This window comes from Lissotriton helveticus, chromosome 1_2, assembly GCF_964261635.1.
Source record: "Lissotriton helveticus chromosome 1_2, aLisHel1.1, whole genome shotgun sequence".
Lineage (NCBI taxonomy): Eukaryota > Metazoa > Chordata > Amphibia > Caudata > Salamandridae > Lissotriton > Lissotriton helveticus.
Genome location: NC_136058.1, coordinates 362,548,825 through 362,572,154, shown reverse-complemented (window position 1 = coordinate 362,572,154; position 23,330 = coordinate 362,548,825). Strand labels below are relative to the sequence as shown.

Below are 23,330 nucleotides of genomic sequence, written 5' to 3'. Positions count from 1 at the left end.
AAACCTCCCTGGCTCCTTAAATGCATCCTAACTCCATTTTGCTACCTTGTCTTCATCTACTTTCTTTGCAAAATCAAGTACGTTCTCTGAAACACCCTTGAAGTCACATCCTCTATCACTGTTTGTTTCTGTTTGTTACAACCATGTAACTTATTCCTCATTCCTTTTAAAAAACGACCTCTAAAGGTTTCTCCACCTGAATCTACCTTTTTATTTGTATTCGATCCCTTGTTTGTTGTCTTCTTTTCCATTGCTTAGTACATTTGTTATTGTAGGAAGCTGGCTTAGTAAATGTTGCACACTTAAAGTGATGCACCTTGCACTGATCCAGTCAACACTTATGGTGATTTTAGTGTTCTTTGATAACCATAGAAAGCTCTCACTGGGGTAGCTATGTAGAGCAACCTACAGGCTTATATTGAAAGAATATTAAGCAGCTTGTTTTATCAGTTTAATCAATAGTGTAAATAAAAAAGAAAACTCACAGTGTGTATATAAAATACTTCTATTTATGACACAACACTCACTTAGAGCATCTAATGTCGCCCAGGATTCTCTATTTACAAAAATAGTAAGAACAGAAGTTAAGAAACCTGTGTTTTTTATCGACATTTAATACATCCTCCCAACAAATAAGACGAAGAGTACTTAAGAATTGGAAGATTCTTAATTCTGGTAGTTTGGTAATGGAAAAACCATTGTTTTCATTCAGACGCAGCCAGAACCTCAAGGATTTACTGATCCACACTAGACCGAGGGTACCTCGCCCACTGGGGGGAAGGGCCACTATCACTGCTCTACCACCTGTAGTCGGTCGTGTAGTGTGTGACACCTCACTACCAACACCAAGTATATCGACCTGGGTCTCTCCACTCCTTGGGAACAAAGAGGACACACCAATTGTAATTCACAGGGTGTGATCTATTTGATCCCGTGCCCATGTGCTAAACAATATGTGAGGATGACAAGCAGAAAGGTGGGGACCGCATTACTGAACATCGGAGCACGATTAGATGTGGCAGATCTAATACGAGGCTAACGTCACACTTTATCGAGGCGGGTCACACCTCAGAGGACTTGAGGTGGACGGTCATCGAAAAACCATACGTGGGGACGCCGGCAACAGAGGACAGCAGAGCCCTCTTTCCACGTGAACAAAAATGGGGTTTCCGTCTTAAAAGTCACTTGTAAATGTAAATGTGGGTGTACTTGTAAAGCGCACTGAGACTCCATGGAGTATCCTGGCGCTGAAGACCGCTGGGGAACCCGTCCAAGTTTTCCCTGTGAGATGGTCCCTTTCTGGGTATCTCCAAGGTTAAACCAGGCATCCCCGGCGTCTGTTGGGGGCTGTTGTAGAGATGAGGCAAGCTTAATGCCCAGAGTTGGCGAGTGTGTTCCCTGGTTAGAGTAGGCACCGAGGCGAGAATTAGCGAGTCCGTTTTGACCCTGGTCCACGACCCTGCCGCGTCGGGAATTGAACCCTGGTTCCGGGCCGTTCTCTGCTTACGGGTCTGCCGCCTCTAACCAGTGAGACACACCACTCCACAAGTGGACTCAACGATGACATACCCTGGCATGCTCTCAGTAGATGACTTGAATCATAGGGGTGCTCTATGTGCACGCTCAACCTAAATAACTAGAGACTATTGTTGTGTTCTTCCTCTTGATATACTTGGTGGTCGAACACATACGCACATATATAATGCGCTTGCGCTAATATTGTTAGGGATTTGGTCACCCAGACATTATTGTACCATCACTACGCATTGTATATGTCAGCTAACAATAAGGGCCACTTACACCTTTAGAGCTTTGCCGGTGCAGAACTCCTGCTACCTGGGTCCACTCACCAAGGGAGGAGTAACACAATGATACTATAGTTTGGTTCGCATTGATTTGCTGTGTACATACAATAGGGGTCAGCATGGTGTGACACATATTCTGTCTTCAGATAAGACTATAGCCCGATTTTAGATGCATTACAGATATGGAATAGCAGGACGGGCCTTTTGGACTACATATTCCATGGTTTTCACCATAGAATGGCACTGTGGTGCCCAGCGCTAAAGGCATTTGGGAGCAGACATATTTTAATAACCATGTGAACGGTCGAAGGAGCTACTTGTTTAATGTTTTGCTGCCATGAGGATAGCCCAATCGCGGCTGCCGATACTGTTATTGAGGTACTGGACGGGTTGTGTGACTTTCTTGAATGTGATTATACTAATGTCACGTTTGTTGCAAAGCCATATAGACCTATGTATACATGCACATTTTAATAGCTGTTTTGAATCATATTTTGGGCTTCTTGGTGAGTGATCATAATGGGGGCCAGTATACTGCCGCACATATTTGTTGTACATTCGTGGCTGCAGTATCGGAGTCTTTGTTTTTTTTAAAAATATGCCGAGTTCGGGCAAACTTTCGGGACTACATGTCCCATGCTTCCTGCTAGAATCACTGCTGCCACGCAGGTGCGCCGTTACGTAGACACGCCTGGGACGTCACTCAGATAAGCCGCGGCTGGGCCCAGGGCTTGAAAAGGAAACTCAGACATTCCATGATAATCTTCGCCGCGTCACGGTCCAGCCAAGGCGTGCCGGTCGCTGCAGCCCACTGTGAGACGAGGTTCCACACAGAACGATATGCAGCACATGTTGAAGCTAACCACATGAAGACCCCATTTAATGTACTCAAGACACCGGACTAAAATTTCGAAACCAATAGGAGCAAATTCCAGCCCAAGACGTGACGCCAGACATGCCGTCCGCCCCACACCATGCTCTCCATCTTGTCCTGATGAAGACCCCAACATGAGGGAAGAATAACCCATTTTTATTCGGCGTCGAAACGTAGACTACGCCGAACCCTACACGCCATAGGAACAAATGAACAATTTTTTATAACCTATGTGTGATGTACATTGGGAACATTCCTAATACCTTAATTGTAAAGGCGTTATCATTTTCACGTGATGATACACTGTCACACCACCGTTACCACGTCCCACACTTACCTTTCACTCCCCTTTCCTACCCTCACTGAGAGCAACTATTGTGTAATGAATGTAACAATTACATAAATGAAATGCTGATGATTTATAAATTATGTTATGCAGTTATAAGCAGAAGTACTGCATGAATATGGAATAAAACGTAATTCCTTTGAATATTGCATACTACGCTTTGATTGTGCTGAATATATTTAACTAAAGACTACTGTGGTGTGTAAGATTATATTATATACCAATACAGGATAATTGTAAAACATATATTCCACTCGGACCACTTCACCTTTGTATCTACCTATCGACCCAGGTCCACGAGTTACGAGGGCACACTCCTTTATTACTCATGCATCACGGTAACAGGCACAAGAAGTGCCGTAGTCTCCACCAGAGCAGTAAGAAGTCTGTGTGAAAGTTTGAGTGCAGGAGTTTCTTTCCTTTTCGTTTTAATTACGCATTTGTATCAGGGCTGAAACGAGTACGCTCGGGCCCCGCATCCACCCGCTCGACGCTCATAAAAAGATCATGAGAAGTGTCAGAGGCCATATTTGATCATAAGAAAGGATTGGGAAAGTGTGTGTGTCTGGTTTGGCTGACTTAGAAACTCCGCTTTGCTATATAAAAAACAGGGGCTGATTGCCCGATGTGCATGACTCACGATGGGGCTAATATTATAGGGCATGTCCTTTTATCATTGAGAAGGGACATGCGAGTTGTACCGATGGGATACTCGGTAAAGGATTTAATGCGCAGTCATATTCCTCGAGGATGTGCCTTTGTTTACACTGGTTTCCCTACCTTTCATCTTGTACTTTTGAACACAGGTTGTGTTCCTTGGAGCTCATCCCGCCTGACGCCATTTCAAGTTTAATCTCCCAATAAACTTGGTGAGTTTTTTGATGGATGATGATAAGGGGCTGGTATGTCAGTTCTACATGTAAATTTGAATATGTATTTTAAACTATGAATTTTGCACGTGTCTAACGCCATGTATGTCTGCTGTAGTTACGCAGAATATACTCTAGCAGTAGTAATGAGATTAAGGAAACACATCTTTTTTTAATAGCTGGAACCACATTATAGTTAGGGGGCATACTGATTAATTAATTAGATGCCTCTGGGGATACTAGAATATGGTTCAATGTATGGAAACTACACGTGGATGGAGGGTACACTGATTCAACGTTCTAATATTGGTATGATATTTCTTGGATCATGCTTCTAGAATTATGTTTATCTCTCCACAGTATGTTGATTCCGTGTTGGCGGAATTCCCTCCACATGGGCCAGATCGATTTGATAATTTGTTACCTCTTTAGCGCCTGACTAAGGTAAGGGGGTTTTAAGAGACTGGAACTGATAGACGTCCTGAAGAAGATCGACGTGACCTGTTGAATGGGGGCACTATTAGGTCGAAACATGTTGACTTTAGCAGTTTAAGAAGGGGTGTTACAGGATCCTGATTTCCTGCCTTATTACCACCATCCTTCATTCAATTTTTAATCCTGACCTTGGTACCTAAGAAAAAAGGTATAGTAGGTATCCATGAGCCAGTTTTAACTTCACTAGCTTGACTGCACTTTGTTCTATCACTGTACCCAGTCTTGGGTTAACAACTTTTCTATTGTGAACACTGTGTTCACTTCTAATTTTGTTTCCGTCTTTGTGTTTTATGTTTCCCCCTCCCTATGCTCCGCCCTGTGCGTGGCTACGCCAGGGCGCTTTGTAAGCAGATCCGATGATGAAGCATGTCACACACTTTTGTGTGTGAGTGAGGGCAGTTTTTCAAAACATATAAGTGTGCCACTGCTTGTTTTCATCCTTACTTGTGGTCGTTTCCTCTCCACCCCTTTATGTGTGTATGAGTAGACTCCAGGGGGTTCGAGTGGTAGAGTTGTGGTTTGACCCTCTCCCCTTTCTTGTGTGAGACAACACTCACTAACACATTGATATATCTCCTACCCGAAGATATCAACACAATACACAAGAACACTTTAAATGCATTAGGTAAGTAGCACAAAATACAGTAGTCTCCAGGGTGAGACCAAACCATATACTAATAAAGTTATGTTATGTTATGTTTGTTATGTTATGCGTTTTTATTTGGCGCACAGATGCTCCAGCTAAGGAGCGTCCTGGCGCCCGACAAGGCAGCTGCACAACACAACTAAACAATAAACAGACAGTGTAAACAAACTAAGGGAATAAAAAGGTTTTCACCGCACGGCGAAAGGAAAGCAAATCCCTCATAGCGCGGATCGCCGGGGGCAGGGAGTTCCATAAGACCGCCGCACGCACTCGAAACGAGCGTCCTCCAGCTCGACTCCGCTTGAAGCGCGGCACGACAGCTAGTTCTAGGTCCGCAGATCTTAAGAGTCGGGCTGGGGTGTAATGGGCGAGAAGGGCCATAAGGATCGTTGCTGGGGACCCCTTCAGAATTTTGTAGGCGACACAGAGGACCTTAAACTGGATCCGCTGGGCCACCGGCAGCCAATGCAATGACCGCAGGGTGCTAGAGGTAGGACAGAATCTTGGGAGGCCTACCACCGCTCTTGCAGCGGCGTTCTGAATCCGTTGTAAGCGCCCAATCTCTGCCTGATTCAGACCAACCAGTAAGGAACTCGCATAATCCAGCCTCGAGATGACTGTGGCTTGGATCATGAGTTGCCTGGTAGGGGCATCGAAGAACTTAAGCACTGGACGGAGCCCGCGCAGGATGCCAAAGCAGCAAGCCGCCGTGCGTTTGGTATGACACACAAACGTAAGGGACGGGTCCAGCCAGACCCCGAGGTTCTTAAGCTCGGCGACTGGGATGGGAACAGGACCCAGCTCCCCCGGCCACCATCTCTCTCCCCAGAGATCCGGCTGTCTGCCAAAAACCATGACCTCGGTCTTACTGGCGTTCAGCTGGAGACAGTTGGACGTCATCCAGCTGGCGACCGCCCGCAGTCCTTGTTCAAACCTGGGGGCATCGACTTCGGCATCCCCGCTGATCGTAACCGCTAGCTGGGTGGCATCGGCATATGACACCATCGTCATACCCCATTGCCTGACAACCTCAGCTAGCGGCCTTACGTACAGATTAAACAACGTAGGACTCAGCGAGGAGCCTTGGGGAACCCCCAGGTTCAACGGATGGAATTTGGACTGGTAAGGTGGGACGGTCACGCTAAAGGCCCGGTTGGCTAAAAACGACCGGAACCACTGGAGGGCGATGCCGGTCACACCAGCCTCCTCTAGGCGCAGCAGAAGGATCGGGTGCGAGACGGTGTCAAAGGCAGCGCTCAGATCTAATAGCACAAGCGCTGCCGTTTGTCCCGCGTCAAGCACGGAGCGAAGGTGCTCCACCATATAAAGCAGAGCCGTCTCCGTGCTATGACCAGCCCTAAACCCATTCTGCGTTGCGTCGAGGATATCTGCACGGCGGAGATGTTCCGAGAGGACAGCGTTTACGTGTGCCTCCGTAACCTTAGCCGGCCACAGCAAGAGTGAAATCGGCCGATAGCTCTCCGGCTTGCTACCGTCCAGGCTGGGTTTCTTGAGGATAGGCCGAATCATGGCTCGCTTCCACTTCAGTGGAACCTCGCCAGATGTTAATGACGAATTGATCAGAGAGCATAGCGGCGAGATATCATGTACCGCTAGGTCTTTGAACACATCTGGGCAAAGTGGATCCTCTGGGGACCCAGACTTCACTTGACGGGCCAATGCGTCTAGGCTATCAGATGTTAAAACAGGAAAGGAATGCAATCCCTCAGATGGTAGAGGCTTAACAGATGGATTAGCCGAGGGAGTGGCCAAAGGAAAGGCCCGATAAATAGCATTCACCTTTTCCAGGAAGAACTCTGCCAATTTTTCACAGTGCTCGACGGAGCTCTGGAACGTCGTTGTTACCTTTTTGGCAGTGAGGTCTTTTAATACCTTGAAAATAGCCTTAGACGGGTTCGAACTAGTCCTGAATTGTGCAGCATAAAATGCGGCACGAGTTCTACATACCGCCCGATGATACACTTTGACAGTAGACAGGTAGAGAACTTTCTTCGTGCTGTTGTAGGCTTTACGCCATGCCCGCTCTGCACGCCTACAGGAGACCTTCAAAGCACGCAGTGAGTCGTCATACCAGGGGCTGGCTTTACCGGTCCCAGTTTTGCAGCCGACCAAGGGGATGAGAGTGTCCAAAGCCCTAGATACCCAATTACAAAACCTGTCATAAACCTGATCCGGCGACCCCACGATGGCAAATGGGTCAGCCGATCGGAGATGGAAAAACTCATCCAGCTTAAGTTTGTTCCAGCGTCGTCTTGGAATTGAACACACCACTGGCTTGGGTTGAATAGCCGGAGAAGGGCACTGGATCTGTATCAAGTAATGATCAGTCCATGCTAGAGGTGTGTAGCTGGTAATGCAGGCTTCCGTAAGATTAGTAAAAAACGGATCAAGGGTATGACCCCCTGAGTGGGTGGGCTGTGCCACCAGCTGAATCAGCTGGAGCGCCTCAAGATCTGCCACAAAACTGGACACCGAGTGGCTGACTGAGTTGTCAAAGTGCAGATTTAAATCTCCAATGATGGAGAAATTGGAGCACCCCGCCGCCAGTTCACTAATGGCGTCGGGTAGCGCCGCTCTAAATGCCACTTCACTCCCCGGTGGCCGATAAATCAATAGCCCCGACAGGGTGAAGTTAGGTGTAATCGCTACCTTAAACATAGCACTTTCGCAGCCCGGAATTTTTTGACCCTGCCAGATACAAGAATAGCAAGATTTGACAGCGAGAGCTATTCCTCCGCCTCTAGAAGCTCGGTTTAAAGTGAATACCGAGTATTCCGGTGGGAAGGCCAGATTAACAACGGCTGTATCTGCATCCTGCAGCCAGGTCTCCGTGACACAGAATAGATCAGGCAACTCCTCATCTAGCAGATCGCGAATATCTAGATGGTGTCTAACGAGCGACCTGGATTCCATAGGCTGATATACGGTTGTAGGCTAGTGGCCGCACGAATGGTCTCCCTACAGTTCCTACTTAGGGGGGCAGACAGGATAAAACATCCGCAGCCACACGAGAACGGACCGCATAAGGGGTCTACCCGAGGTGCAGTGCAGGTCGCCCAGGACCGGTTGATGGCCGCCAGACTATCTCTGGTATAGCACCGCATGATGGCCAGGAATACGGCCAGGAGGAGGGTCAGAGTCCAGCCACGTCCTGCACGTCCTGTCGCGGACGGGCGCAGACGGGCAGGACTCTGGCACGACTCCGGCCACGCGAGGACGCGCCCGCTCCGCGATCCCGCTACGGAAGGGAGGAGCATTTAGTAGGCGTCCCCTTGCTCACACATGCGCAGTCAAGCGCTGGCGTAATGAAGCTGCTCTGCCCCTCTCAACTATGGCACCCACCCCAGGAACCAAGCCCGCCAATCGGCGGTGGGGGACACAATTTACAATGAGGGTAAGAGGAAATTTTAAAAGCCCAACTATCTAGGCGCAGCACAAATTCAGCGCACAAAATGCACAAAATGCAGGTGGAATGCGAAATGCAAAGGAGGACAGGACTTGGACAAGAATACCCAGAGGAGTTAGGGACACAGGGAACCACCCAAGGTAAGTACCCAGGAACCCCACAGAGGCTGTAAGCAGAGTCAATAGATAAGTCATGGTTGCAGTTTTGCAGAAGAAGGACCCTTCCCTGAGGACCCCTAAAAATTTCCTTGGAGGACGGAAGGTTGGAGAGCCACCCCACCCGTGGATGCCCCGGAAAACCAGGTTACCTACATGAGGGAAGCCAGGTGCATAGGTGTGAAGAGACGTCTGAAATCTTCATATACGACTGCAGAAAACTGGAAAGAAAGGGCCTCTGGAGAAGTTCAGGAAGGAATCAGGTGGAATCCAAGGGTGGATTCTGAAAGTGAAGAACCTGCAGAGTCTATGCCTCTCGGACGTGACCAGGGGGCACAAAGACATATTGCCCACCGATATCGGGAGGTTCAGAAGAGTTGGCAGTGACCTTGTCGCTGCTTTTATGAGGACCAGGCAACACTGAGGAAGACCAGGACCTGTGCACAAGCTGTCCCACGTAGGATGTTGTTGACTAGTTTGTTGATGGGAGCACCAACAACGAATGGTAGACACACTGGCATGGAAAATAAAGAAGGAGAAACGTTGGGACCAGCAAGGTCCAAGGTACTTAACAACAGCAGGAGAGTCAGAGCAGCCCCCGAGCAAGCAGGAGAGCCCACTGAAGCAGTAGAAGCCCCTCAGGAAGACCCATAGGCCGAAGCCACAGGAGTCGAGAATGATGCAGTGAGGACACTGATCTTGGAGGGACGAGATATTGGAGGTAGGAGCTTCTTGTAGCCCAGAGATCTCTGGATTGCAGAGGCCACAAGCAATGGCAATGGCAAATCAATTCTGTGCACAGGGGTTCAGTCCCAGAAGTTCTGACGAGGGATACTGGCATCAGAATTGTAGAGAGGACAGGTCTGGCATCTAGGGAGTTGCAGAACTACCACCTGTGTTGCTGAGCCTCGGGAAGTCAGTAAGACTAAAGGAGTAGCAGACCGGTCAGCTTTGTTTTGGTGCCTGCAGATGCAGGGGAGTGAATCCTTCACTTCATGGGAGAATACTTCAGGTGCCCTTGATGGCCACAGGTCTGTTGAAGGTCCTGGAAGAAGCACAGACACAGATGACAAGGTAGGCTTGAAGAACAGCGAGACCAGGAGCAGCAGGAGTCTTTCTTGGTGCAGTCTTTTTCCAGTCGAACTCCAACAAAGTCCAAGTGCCTAACCAGTCAAAAGGTGAAGTGGTTTCAGGGTTGAATCTTGTCCCACGACTAATCTAAGGAACCACCAACAGGTAAGCCCTTAAGTACCATAAGGAAAGGGTTGGAACAACTATGGGGTCCCTCCCAGAGGAGGGGCTAGACAGAGGGGAAGATACTCCCATATCTTTTTCCAGTTTCCCGCCAAAGCGGGAGCCAAGGGCACCCTAAACTGGCTCAAACTAGAGTATGCAAGGAGGGCACCAAATGTGCTCTTCAAAGCAGTCTGGTGGCACTGGCCAGTGCCCCCACCCCTGACCAATGCACTATGTCCTGTCTGGGAGGTGGTCACACCTCCCTGCGACAAGATACCTATTGTTCTACCTTCCCCTGACATAAGGAAGCTTATATCTGTTGTGAGAGGTCCAAGCACCAAATCACACAGGCTGCAACTGCAGGCCTATAGACACAGTTTAAGTGGAGTCCCATGGGTGGCACAATGCATGCTGCAGCCCATGGGAGACCCCTGGTGTACTTATGTCCTGGGTACCTTGGTAACAAATACTAAGAACTTACAAGAGTACACCAACAGCCAATTGTGGATGTACAAACATACTTACCATGGTCAATTTAGAGAGAAAACACAGTGACTGCGGTCCTGATTAGAAGGATCACAGTCAGACTTGATCAAAAGATACTGACAACAAGCAAAAAGTGAGGGTAACCATGAATACAGATCCAACTTTCCTATAGTTATTGTGATTGTGAGTCTGTAACCCTTTTTCACTGTATGCACATTAGTCCAACAGCTGGATGTGATAACTCTGTACAGTAATAAACTGGATGATTTGACATATAGTACTAAGAGGGAGAAGGGGGGGTAGGAGGATAGTCGCAGGGGATAGGGTAAGAGATAGTATCAGAGGACTGCTGAGAGGAAATAACAAAACCTCAAAGAAATACTAAAGTTCAGTAGTGGTACTCCGGAAAGGGAAGAGTGAAAGAGATCTGTTTCCCTGATGTTGGTCTGGTCCCCATATGCCGTATGTGCAAGGTCTGTTAATCTAGGTCTTTCTGGTGGGGGTATGTTGGGGTAAGCACCTGGATATAAGGCATCACCTGTGTTAGTAGGTGCTGGGGCAAGTAAGTATGGCGCCTGGGGTCAGATAGTGCAGACGGCAATTGGTGGTGTATGGGCCAGGGTTGTGGCAGGAATCCAGAAAAAGAAATGAGAAGAGAATCCAGAAAAAGAAATGAGAAGGGAGGCCCTCCATCCCAGCTGCCAGTGATACACCCATGCGTTGATGAGAGTGTGAGTGGCGTCATTATAAAAGAGGTAAAAGATGAGGCTGATGGATCTGGGGTGAACATCTCGGCGTGGGGGGGGAGCTGTCTTGTTCCTTAGCAGGTCTGCATGTCCGGGGGAATGGAGGATTGGGAGAGGGGGTTGTATGTAGGGAAGAGGTAATGGGGACCAAACGAGAGAGCCAAACGGGTAAAAGAGGGGATTGGGGCGGAAGGGGAAAGGGCATGAGAGATGGAGCAGTACCAGCATGGAGCACTGGGAAAGCATCCCTTCCAAAACCACAATCCCATTACCATGAGCATCAGTGAGTTAGACAGGACAGGAAACACACTGGAGCCAGCAGCACACAGCCACCATCAAGAGCAGCAGGTTGTCGGAGGCACAGAAGCGGATACAAGACAAGGAAATAACGCATATATCTCAGAAGCTGTTCAACAAAGGAGCGAGAGTGCTAAGACAAAGGGCACCACCTTCCCGAAATCCATATTTAATGAAAGCCCTAGTGGTGCTTTATGTCAAAGTAGTGTGTTCTGCCTAGGTTTCCATTGTATGCTACATTGAAGCTTTTTCTACCTTGCATGTTGATTGAACATCGGGTGATACAGTAACCTATGGGGTATTACTTACATTTTTAGTTGAGTAGGCAGCACCTACTTCAGACAGCAGACACTGCCTTCTATAAAAAGCAACACGGAAGTTAAGAGGCGCAGCAAGAGCTGCTGACGTAGGAGCTGGGAATCCAGTTTCAAGTCTCTGTGGTGAAACATTCTGTGATTCTGGGTAAATCACTTAATCTCTCCCAGTGTTAATTGCTCTATAAATATGCCACATGCAAAAAAAAAAAAAAAAAACTTTATGAAAAAATATTTCCACCAAAGCGGATTTTAACAGTATTTCGGCTATGTGAAACTGAAAAGAGAAGCAGGGGAGGAAAAAGCATTGGCAAATACAGGATAATATGCTACAGCCAATAGAAATGGAGGGCAGGTAAGTGACACGTACAGGAACCAATGAAAAGCCAGGAAAGAGAAGGGGCGGGATGTAAGCCCCTTTTACGTTTATATTAAAAACAATAGAAGTGCTGTGCAGGCGAAACCTAAAAATGAAGGTGGACTCTCATGGGAGCTGCTAGGGGGAAGACCGAGAGCTGTCATTTCAGTGCTCCAGGCTGCTTCTAGTTCTTCTAGATGGTGTTCCCTCCTCTTACCTGAAAACTAAGCCATGGTTAGTGGGAAGAATATTAATTCTGTCGCTGGTCATCCTCCATTCATGTATATGTGGTAGCTGCGGGTGACCTCCTGCACTGTTGTCTAGGCTGAAAACCGAGCAAGAGCCATGGAGGCCACCGACAGCAGGAACACAGTTCAAAGCAGAAGCAAAGGGACAACAGTTCACAGCACAGGGAGCATAGAGACTCTGTATTTCAGAGGAGCTAGGCAAACCCCGAGGAATCTGCGTAGATGTGGTATTTTATGGCCACCCCTGGAGGAGATGGAGGTAACGGGCTCCCAAGCAAAGTACGGATTGACGATAATCTTGGTGAGGCTGAGACATGGATATGTGACAAAGGGATTCCTATGATATAATAGTTTCGAGCACACATTCCCATTATGCACACACCATGCCTGTGCACTGCCACCACTTCCCCAATAATAGAAGTCTTAGCCACTGGAGTGCAAGAGAGGGTGTCTACCAGTGGAGGGTCAGGCTCCCCAGACTTGACATGCCCAAAATCTTGGATGAAGAAGGAGGTACAGAGAGAACAATCCAAGGCAGTCCCTCACAGCCTCATCTGACAACAGGGGTAGGTGGGGGCATGCAGAAGGCACCTCTGTATCTGGCACCAGCAGGCACAAGAAGAATGTCTTGGTGTTTCATTATGAGAGCCAACATCTTGGTATAATGGAGCCAGGTCATGACGGGTACTTTTAAGAGGCGAGTATTTCCTAACTCGCAAATCATTTGTGCGACCGGCGCACTGTTCCTTCAGGTATGTCTGACTTGGAGACTCATTGAGTCAACTTACTCTACTCTTCAATGGACCAATGTCTTCATATGCTGGTCAAGGCTTCCTTCCATTAAACCAGTCATCTAAGGATGCCTCCTTGGTGCAAGATGATAGTATTTCTAGTGGAAGGATGTCGCTCTTCACTTATCCCTCTGGTGTGCAGAGAAGTAGTAATCCCACAGATTAGTATGTATTTTGCTGGGACTGGAATGGAGTAACCATCGCACTTTATAAGCTGCTAAATAATAAAATAATAATAATTCAACACTAGTCGGGAACACTGCAAGCCCAGCCCGTGGGTGTTCTGCCTGGAGGTTTCACCTATGCATCAACAGAGCCCTGAACCACACATCAACACGGATGGAGTCATGATTGAAAGAAAGCCAGAGAAGGCTGATGGCCAGGTTCGAGAGGCTAGCCATGACCCCTGGCTTCAGTCACACAAACTTCCATTCCATTTATTCCAGGACTGACTCTCACACTCACCAAAAATAACGAGTATCAGAGAGACCCAAACAAATGCAAGCATTCTTCAAGTCAAATTCATGCCATGTAAATTATCCGTATGCATATTCATTGAGGATGTCTCGAAATCCTGATAGGTGTTTAGTATCAGTGAGCTGACAGTCCCAGCCTTAATGAATGGAAGACCCCTGCCGAGATGCCACCCTGATCCGACATAACTTTACAGCACTGAAGACCCGCAGAACTGTAAAGGGAACACTACTCGACTATGCAGAGCACGGAATTAGGTGGTGTTCTCAGACCCACAGAGGCAGCGATAGATAGCGCGCGGAGGCAGCGATAGATAGCGCGCGGATGAGTAGAGAAACGCCATACCTGTGGCTCAATGTACCATTTGTCTGGTATAGTTTGATGACGTCCTTTGCTGTCATGTATCAGAGTGTACGCCGACCAGACGGGGATACGGTAGAATCTGTCGTAAAGCGTCGCGAAGCAGGTCGATGCCGTGTTATGGACTGAGAAGAATTTCCTCCATTGTTGGCACAGTTTATCGGGCGTTACAGTCGGGATCCCAGCAGGGGCTGTGCTTTTATAGAAAAAGCCATCACACTCGCTGAAATCGACAACTACTTTAGCATTAACAACCCGACCCCAAGTAAGGAATAGGGTAAAAATCACCCAGGAGCCCATGGCGGACAGTGCTTCGCTGTAAGATATTTCAATCTCCCCTTCTCTCTTGCTCTGTCTCTGGATTTATATACACCGCTGTCATGAGCTAAGCATCCCCCGGGAGACAGGGCGCGTCTTCCACAGAATTTACTCTTGATAACATTCCATGGCATCATTCCAATTTCCTGGGTCCTTCATTGATTCTTTCTTTCGACTCCAGATTTTTGGTTGATGGGAAATCCTGCCCAGGTACTGATTAACCCCTGCTGCGGGTATGGTCAGTGCCTGTTGCAATAAACATCCGTGTGCCAATGAGCTGTTCTCTCGACTTGTGCTGGGAGCCGCCTAGAAACAGAGGCCAGGCATGAGTTTAGAGGGCGGTGAACCTTCATATTGGCTCTGCTCTCTGGCCAGAGCTCCCAGTTTTTGCATGTTTAAATGTATGTTTTGGTATTTCCGAAGCCAGAGCCTAGTAAGCTAGCAACAAAGCACTGTACAGGGGTAATCAATGCTGGAGCCAGAGGGTTGTGTTTGTAGGCCAGCATCATTGAGTCCTTAAACAAGTTACAGTTTTTGTAGTGACCTCCTTTTATAGGCCACAAGTGAAAATATACCCCAGTTTAATGGGTTCATGAGTGACCGCAGCCGGCAAGGGTTTCAAAGATGCCTGCCTATGTGACCTGGGCTTCGAGGAAGCCCTTTTATTGACTGTGGACTTCAGAAGAAGCTGCCTGGGTGTCGATTCCGGGACAATATTTTGAGTCACCGTCTGAGTACACAGTAATTGGGGCTGGCGATTCCGTGCTGAGTTGCTAACTCTGGGGTGGGTTAAATTACTGGGTGTTAAAAAGTTGGGGCCCGATTCACAGAACTAACTTAAGACAAAATCCCAAACTTACTACCATTTTGGTATTCACAGAAGGCACTTACTCATTTCGGTATTCACAGAAGTTAGGAGTCCTAACTTTAGGACTCCTAAATGTGTTCTGTGAATACCGAAAGTCTTAAAATCTGGATTTTTCTCAATTTAGTTGTAGTAAAGTTAGGAGTCCTAACTTTAGGACTCCTAAATGCCTTCTGTGAATACCGAAAGTCTTAAAATTAGGATTTTTCTCAATTTAGTAGTAGTAATGTTAGGACTCCTAATTTTAGGACTCCTAAATGCCTTCTGTGAATACCGAAAGTCTTAAAATTAGGATTTTTCTCAATTTAGTAGTAGTAAAGTTAGGACTCCTAACTTTAGGACTCCTAAACTGCGAAAAATCCTAATTTTAAGACTTTCGGTATTCAAAGAATGCTTTTAGGAGTCCTAAAGTGAGGAGTCATAACTTCTGTGAATACCGAAATGAGTAAGTGTCTTCTGTGAATACCAAAATAAGTAAGTGCCTTCTGTGAATACGAAAATGGTAGTAAGTTTAGGATTTTGTCTTAAGTTAGTTCTGTGAATCGGGCCCTTGGACCCTGAGAATGCACTACAAATCAGGAATTACTAGCGAATTGGGAGTACAGTACTCGAATCCACAGCAATTCTGAATTTTTTTCAGTGATTCACGTGGGACAGCAGAGGTACTGTAGGACTAGAAATCCCAATGGGGACCGTAACACTTGTGTAATTAAGGCCCAACTCGGAATCGTAGCTATTGAAAATGTTCCTGTTCTTGGGTTGTAAGAAATTGGCTCTATATATACTGGACCAATGTAAGGTACAGTGTGTACAGAGTCCCCAGTCTCAAGAGGTATGGCAGAGGTTAAAGTTAGATATAACCTTACTCTCTAAAGTGGTAGCTTGGTCAAGCAGTAAGGCAGTATCAGAGGACAGTGTAAAGCATTTGTTGTACACAGTCAACAAATGGTCTCGCACACTCACAAACTGAACTCTAGGCCAAGTGTTTTATATCCAAAGATATAGTTGTTTTATTTTAGAACCAATAGGTATCAAAATATACTTTTCCCAATATGATTGACTTTAGGTAATTGCTTTGCAAATAGGCAATAGATTTTTGCAAGTACAATAGCTACAGTGGTTGCAATTAAACATTGAGCTCAATGGGTTTTTCTAGATAAATACAATTGATTACTTTATGGATTACTTTTCTAACCACAGGACTGGATCCTAGATTCAGTCCCGGGACAGGAGCTGTAAACAGTTAAATAAAAGCGTTTTGGTTACACTAGTGATTTTTAAAGAACATAATTGTATTTTAAAAAGTTGACAGAAACTTTTTCAGCTGAAATTACCAATGTTATCCTATGGAAGGAAATTCAAGTTGCAGGTATAGTATGTTCACGTTACTTTTGTAATCCAATACTGTACTCCTAAGTTCAGCACTGGGACCTCTACCTAAGTCAGGTAAGTAATTACATTTTGGTATTTGGTACGATTTTTAAAGAATATTTGTAGTTTGCAAAAATTGAAACTTAGAAGAAATTTCACAGAAAAACAGTCAATGGTTTCCTATGGAAGAAAATTCAGGTTACTGGTAAGTACGGTTAAAATTACTTTTCAGGGTTTGTGCTGGGCTAGAAGGTGCAGCACGGAGGTCGGAATTCATGGTTTGGCTGATTTTAGGTGAATATTTTAAAGTTCCAAAACTCAGAGTTTTTGAGTGAAACCAGTCAAGGTCAGCCTATGGAAGACAAGTGAGTTATCGGCTTTTAGGTAAGTACTCAACTGGCAGAGTTAAGGTTCTGGGCATAGATTCAGCGGGCTCCCAGGGTCAGGTAGGTACAGTTGGTACACCCTCAGGGGCACAGGGGCAGCCGGGTGCAGAGGTAGTTAGGCCCAATGTTATCCAAGGAGAGGCAGGGGGCCTTCGGTTGGTGGCTGCTGGCTAGCAGTCCATGCGACTGTGGGAGCTGGGCTCCTGGTCACTTGCTCAGGGCAAATGGGGAAGTAGGATAGGACACAGGTTGCACTGCCTGGAGCACTCGGGCAGCTGGGTGCAGGGTGCTTTTGAGACGTCGGCGCTCAATGTTATTCAATGGAGATCTTGAAAAGGGAACAAAGGCTGCAGACCCGGGGACGGTGGATCTTCTGGAGCGACCAACACTTCGAGGGGTAAGTTGGGATCTTGGAGGGTAGGTATGCACACCGAAGTTGGGCACAGGAGGCCGGGGGCCCCGGGTGCAGGGGTGTCTTTGGACGTCGGGACATCTTAAACTCTGCTGGTCACGGTAGGAGGGGTCCCTGGTTCTGAGTTGGCAGGCCTTGTCTGGCTTGTCGAGGAGGGTCCTTGAGCACTGGATTCCAGGTCAGAATTGCCATGGGGATGTCCTCAGGGTCTTTGTCCACTTGGGCACTGGCTGGGCTCGGCGGGTGTAGAGTGGGCTGGATTTGCGGTTCCTGGCTGGCACCAGGGGTATTGCTGTTTGAGCAGAGCCACTGCTCGTGGGAGTCCCAGTCTCTAAGAGGGTCAAGGCAGGCAGGTCCTCCGGGGTTCTCGAGGTTGCTGTCCGCAGGAGATGCTGGGATTTAGCAGGAGCAGGTTCAAGGATCAACAGGCCTATAGGGCTGGGGCCAGTCAGTTGGTGTTGTCCTCTTGTTAGCAGCTGCACAGCAGGTCTTCTTCTTTTTGATCTACTTTCTTGTTTCAAAATCGGGATTTGAGGAAGGAAGGTTCAGGGTGCCCACAAATACTACATTCAGGGGCGTTACAGGTAGGGGAAGGGCAGGTCCCTGTCCTAGGGTGAGCACACCCCCTATCCTACTCCTCTCCTGTGGGAGGGGGGCAGGAGACTATCTCTAATTGGGCAGGGCTCCCCATCTTCAAGATGGCAGGAGCCCGGAGTTGTGCTTCACCTCACCTCTCCCACCTGAGTGGTGGAGTTGGCACAGGCTGGCACACCCCCTTCCCTAGCGTATATTTTCCCACCAGTCTTCCCGCCAGAGTGGGGGTGAGAACGGGTGGGGGCCAGTTGCTGAGTACAGCAAGTGGTCTGTAGAAGCTAACAAAGGCGGTATGCCTTTGAAGCTTCTCCCTGCCCGTCCTGGGAGAGGAGGCCTGGCACCTCGCCCAGGATGTGCATTGTTGCGGCCCAGGAGAGCGAGGACTCTCCACCAAGGGTCCAGCAACATGTCTGCTGTGTGGCAGCCAAGGCAGCCTCTCAGACCAGACGTGGATTGTAGGTTAGGTTTCAGGAGGCTTCTCTAAAATGCCCTCTGTAGTGCATTTTACATTAAATCCCACACTGGCATCAGTGTGGGTTTAATGTGCTCAGAAGTTTGATATCAAACTTGTCAGTCTTCAGTGTAGCCATTATGGTGCTGTGGAGTTCGTAATGACAACCTCCCAGCACCATATACTGTTAATGGCATCACTGCACTTACAGTGCCCAGGAATGGCCATGGGCATTGTAGGGGCACAGGGCTCATGCACCTGTGCCCACAACACTGGCATAGGGCACCCAGCTAGAAGGGTGACTGATGGATGCCAGGGGAGTGGGTTTGTGGGCATGGCACACAGGGATGTGTGCCATGTCGACTCTTTGTTTAGGTCTGCCCCAGGACACTCAGTCTGCCAAGGCAGGGTTCAGGGCCCCCAAGGGTGGCACACTAAAAGCTGCAACCCTTGGAGCTCTTCTCTGGTCACAAGGCCCTGGGTACCTAGGGTGCAATTTACCAGGGGCTGACATGTGGCCAGAGATGTCAATTGGGTTTCAGCTTCAATACAGTTTTAGTGAAGGAACACAGGCCCTGGCACCTGATTGGCAGTGGCTCAGGGCATACTCAGTCAAAGCACATCAGCAATTCAGCAAAAAGTGGGGGCAAACCATGCAAGAAAGATGGCACTTTCTCACATGGGTGGAACCCCAGATGTTTTTTGCTGTATCTATTTTCGTTGGCCATAGGACTCTGTGCATATTACGCCTTCTAATCAGTGAGAAAATGCTAGTCCTCTCCTTTTTAAACATGTTAATATTTGTATATACCTGATTTGCACAATTAATGTATTTGTAAGTAACTCTTATATGGTACTACATTTACCCAAGGCCTGTAAATAAAATGCTACCAGTGGGATACAGCAATCATTGTGCCACCCACTAAAATAGCACAGTAAAACATCTCTCCAGCAACTGCAGGCTGGGTGTGTAGTTTTAAACTCCCACTCCAACATATCAAAATACTCCTTTTGACAGGCCTAAACCTTCATATGACTACTTATAATCCACCACTAGGGTAGCTTTAATATGCCCAAAGGGCATGGTGGATGATATTTAAAAGTAGGACATGTATATTTAGTGTTTAACATGTATGGCAGTGAAAAATATCTATACTTGTTTTTCACTGTGGCAAGACGGGCTGTTCCATTGGCAAGCATTGGGATACAATGTTAAGTTGAATAAATATTATCTCCACCTAAGAAACATCTAAAAGTTTAATTTTTGGTCTTTTTGAAATACTTCACGAAGCCAATTTAAAGGGTGAACTCAAAATTGGAATACATATTTTGGAAAAGTGTGAACTTGGCCTATGAGCAGCAAATAGGCAGAGGTGACTCTTATGAACCTAATAGAATATGCAGGGGTGGAACCTCTTTCACATTAAAGTGTCAATTCCTGTTTGAATGTCACGTCCTATTTGACAGATCTGCTTGGGTTTTGCATCTGACGCTTGGGACTCACTTCACTGAGGCCTCCCCTGGCACAGCCAAATGTTAGCTGAACTTCTATTACTCCCCATGCTAGTCAGGCCTCATTCATAGCAGGACTGTCTTTGACATTACAGTGTCACAGCCTGTTTTACAGGTCTTCTGGGTTTACGTATAACATTTGGGGTACATTTCAAAGGTCGAAGGCAGGATGATAAATCGCTTCTTGTGTATCCGCTGCCTGCTTGCTGATTAACTTAGTTTTTTCCTACCAGACATCTGTCTCTGAGTTCTTTGGAGGTGCAGATACTACCTAAAACTGGATTTTAGTGTTAGATGTGGGAGAACACTAGGGTCACCATAGTACACTAGTTAGATCTGACCCTCTTAGAGGGGTCACCACCAAAAATGTTGCCTTCACCCCTCCTTTTTGCTGAATTTGTTGCTGTGCACTTTACCACCGCTAACCAGTGCTAAAGTGCCTAGGACCTCTTTTTAAAACATGGAAAAATTGGCCTATAACTAATTGTAACATTTTATTTAGTTATTTAGTGGTAAGTTCCTTGTAATTGGTACCACATGCCACCAGAGTCTGTATATTAAATTCTACTAGATGGCCCATAGCATTTGATCTACCTCCCACCCACTAAAGTAGCACTTTTAAATATGTCTTAGGCCACTACAGCTACAGCTTGTAGTGCGCCTACATTTGCTTTTTTTTAATTTAAAAGTTACCCCTAAAATAGGCCTGGGTGCTGATATTTAAAAAGTATGACATGTAGGGCCCGATTCACAGAACTAACTTAAGACAAAATCCTAAACTTACTACCATTTTCGTATTCACAGAAGGCACTTACTCATTTTGGTATTCACAGAAGACACTTACTCATTTCGGTATTCACAGAAGTTAGGAGTCCTAACTTTAGGACTCCTAAATGCCTTCTGTGAATACCGAAAGTCTTAAAATTAGGATTTTTCTCAATTTAGTAGTAGTAAAGTTAGGACTCCTAACTTTAGGACTCCTAAATGCCTTCTGTGAATACCCAACGTCTTAAAATTAGGATTTTCTCTATTTAGTAGTAGTAAAGTTAGGAGTCCTAACTTTAGGTCTCCTAAATGCCTTCCGTGAATACCAAAATTCTTAAAATTAGGATTTTTCTCAGTTTAGTAGTAGTAATGTTGAGAAAGATCCTAATTTTAAGACTTTCGGTATTCACAAAAGGCATTTAGGAGTCCTAACGTTTGGAGTCCTAACTTTACTACTACTAAACTGAGAAAAATCCTAACTTTAAGACTTTCGGTATTCACAGAAGGCATTTAGGAGTCCTAAAGTTAGGAGTCCTATCTTTACTACTACTGAACTGAGAAAAATCCTGATTTTAAGACTTTCGGTATTCACAGAAGGCATTTAGGAGTCCTAAAGTTAGGAGTCCTAACTTTACTACTACTAAATTGAGAAAAATCCTAACTTTAAGACTTTCGGTATTCACAGAAGGCATTTAGGAGTCCAAAAGTTAGGACTCCTAACTTCTGTGAATACCGAAATGAGTAAGTGCCTTCTGTGAATACCAAAATGGTAGTAAGTTTAGGATTTTGTCTTAAGTTAGTTCTGTGAATCGGGCCCATAGATTTTAGTTTTATATGTCCTAACAGGGAAAAACTCAAAGTTGCTTTTCACTGTTGCCTTGCTACCGCTCGCATTCACCATCACTTCAGATTGGAAACAGGTAGGAAAATACTTCTTGGCCACTTTTAGAAAGTTTTAGAAAGTTGGCATTTCTGTGCCCAAACCTAAGGTGCCTTTCTGCCTGTAAATAAGGTCACATGACTGTGGCTGTCTCTTCAGTGATGGGTTGTGTATTCCTCCCAGACATGGGTCAAAAGGGGCTTAGGTGTGAAAGGATGGGCCATCCTGGCAAGATGACTAGAGGAGGATTTGTACTCAGCACTGATTTACACTTCAAAGTACTTGCCTACAGCATACTCAAAAGACCCAAACTCAAGAAGGGCAGAGCACAGTAGTTAAAAGGAGGCAGTTTCAGCCCCTAAATCAGATCACTTTTGGACCTGTTGAATATTCAGAGGAAGGACTGCCGTGCTGCCCTGCTACCCTGCTGCTGATAGGAATGCCCTGCTGCCTGAGGAAAACAGACTTGACCTGCTCCATGAACCCAGGACCACCAGAGAGACTCCAAGGGCTAGCTGGCCTTCTGTATGAGCTATAGGCATGGATCACTGACATAATATCGACAACATCAATATCGACCTACCAGAATATTGTGTCTAGAAAATCGATGGACAGAATTAGAACATCCTATCTACAACATGGTAAGTGCAAAAGTATCGAAATAAAAATATAGTTGTTTTAAATATAGACATTAAATATATCGTTTTTTTATTGTTTAAAAAATATTGCTAGTGAAGATCTTATAGTCTGCATTCAGGAGGGAGATTGGTCTATATGAGTCAGGTCTGAGGGGGTCTTTTCCAGGTTTCAAAATCAAAAAAATTATTGCTTCCTTCCACGAGGGGGGAATTCTGCCTGCTGGGCTAAAGATAAAATTAAACAATTCCCTGATTCTGGGCACAATAGCTTCTTCCAAGATTTTATATACCTCCCCTGGGAGCGCGTCTGTCTCTGCCGCTTTATTATTTTTGATCTTCAGGGAGATTGGGGAGGGTAGCTCCTCAATTGATTAACGAGGAACAAAAGGGTTTCCTGCCGGGAAGATACATTCAGGATCAAACTTTGCAAGTAATAGGATGCATCGACCTGGCGGTGGCACGGTCGGAACCCTTGGCGGGAGCTGTCTATGATGCCACCAAGACGTTCGATCGTGTGAGGTGGGTATATCTCAGGGAGACCTTAAAAATAATGGGGTTTGGCCTTCCGTTCATTAATGTATTAACAAGATGCTATGAAGGAGCCTCTGCTGCTATTCTTCTTAATGGAATACTGACACCAAGTTTTAGTATACAAAGGGGCACACGACAGGGGTGTCCTATTTCGCCCCTGTTGTTTGATATATATATATTGAACCCTTGGCTCAAGCTTTGAGACTCAACGAGCAGATAACCCCATTTCAGGTCTCTGAGTATAAGTGTAAGTTAGCCCTTTACACGGATGACCTGCTGGTGTATACCAGCAACCCAGCAGAGGTGTTTCCCAGGGTTGAAAGCATTCTGGAGGAGTTTGGTCCGCTCTCTGGCTACTCGGTCAATTCCTCCAAGACCGAGGTTATGTACTGGGGAGTTGAGAATTATAGTGGGAGGCACTGTGGGGAGTTTAGGTATTTGGGTATTAGTATAACCCATAATATAGAGGATATCCCCACGACAAATTTGAAGAAAGTGTCTAAAGAAATTGATCATCTTTTCCTGAAATGGCAGAATCTTCCCCTTACCATCTATGGGAGAGTAAACCTGGTCAAAATGGTTATCCTGCCCAAAGCTGATATATCTGTTTGGGGCTATTCCACTCGAGTTCCCTGGGAAGCTACTGGGAAACATCCAAAGCAAGATAGGGAGCTTTATAT

The 23,330-nt window shown here is 46.4% G+C and overlaps 1 protein-coding gene across 1 annotated transcript in view; it reads right to left on the bottom strand.

The window, feature by feature from the left end:
- Positions 1-14,251, bottom strand: part of LOC144805642 (uncharacterized) — a 70,965-nt gene extending 56,714 nt beyond the window's left edge. Inside the window, exon 1 of the mRNA XM_078672164.1 lies at positions 13,913-14,251. Within this exon, the coding sequence (XP_078528290.1) occupies positions 13,913-14,227 (315 nt within the window). The 5' untranslated portion in view covers positions 14,228-14,251. The remainder of the gene's footprint in view (positions 1-13,912) is intronic.
- Between the last annotated feature and the right edge of the window lie 9,079 nt (positions 14,252-23,330).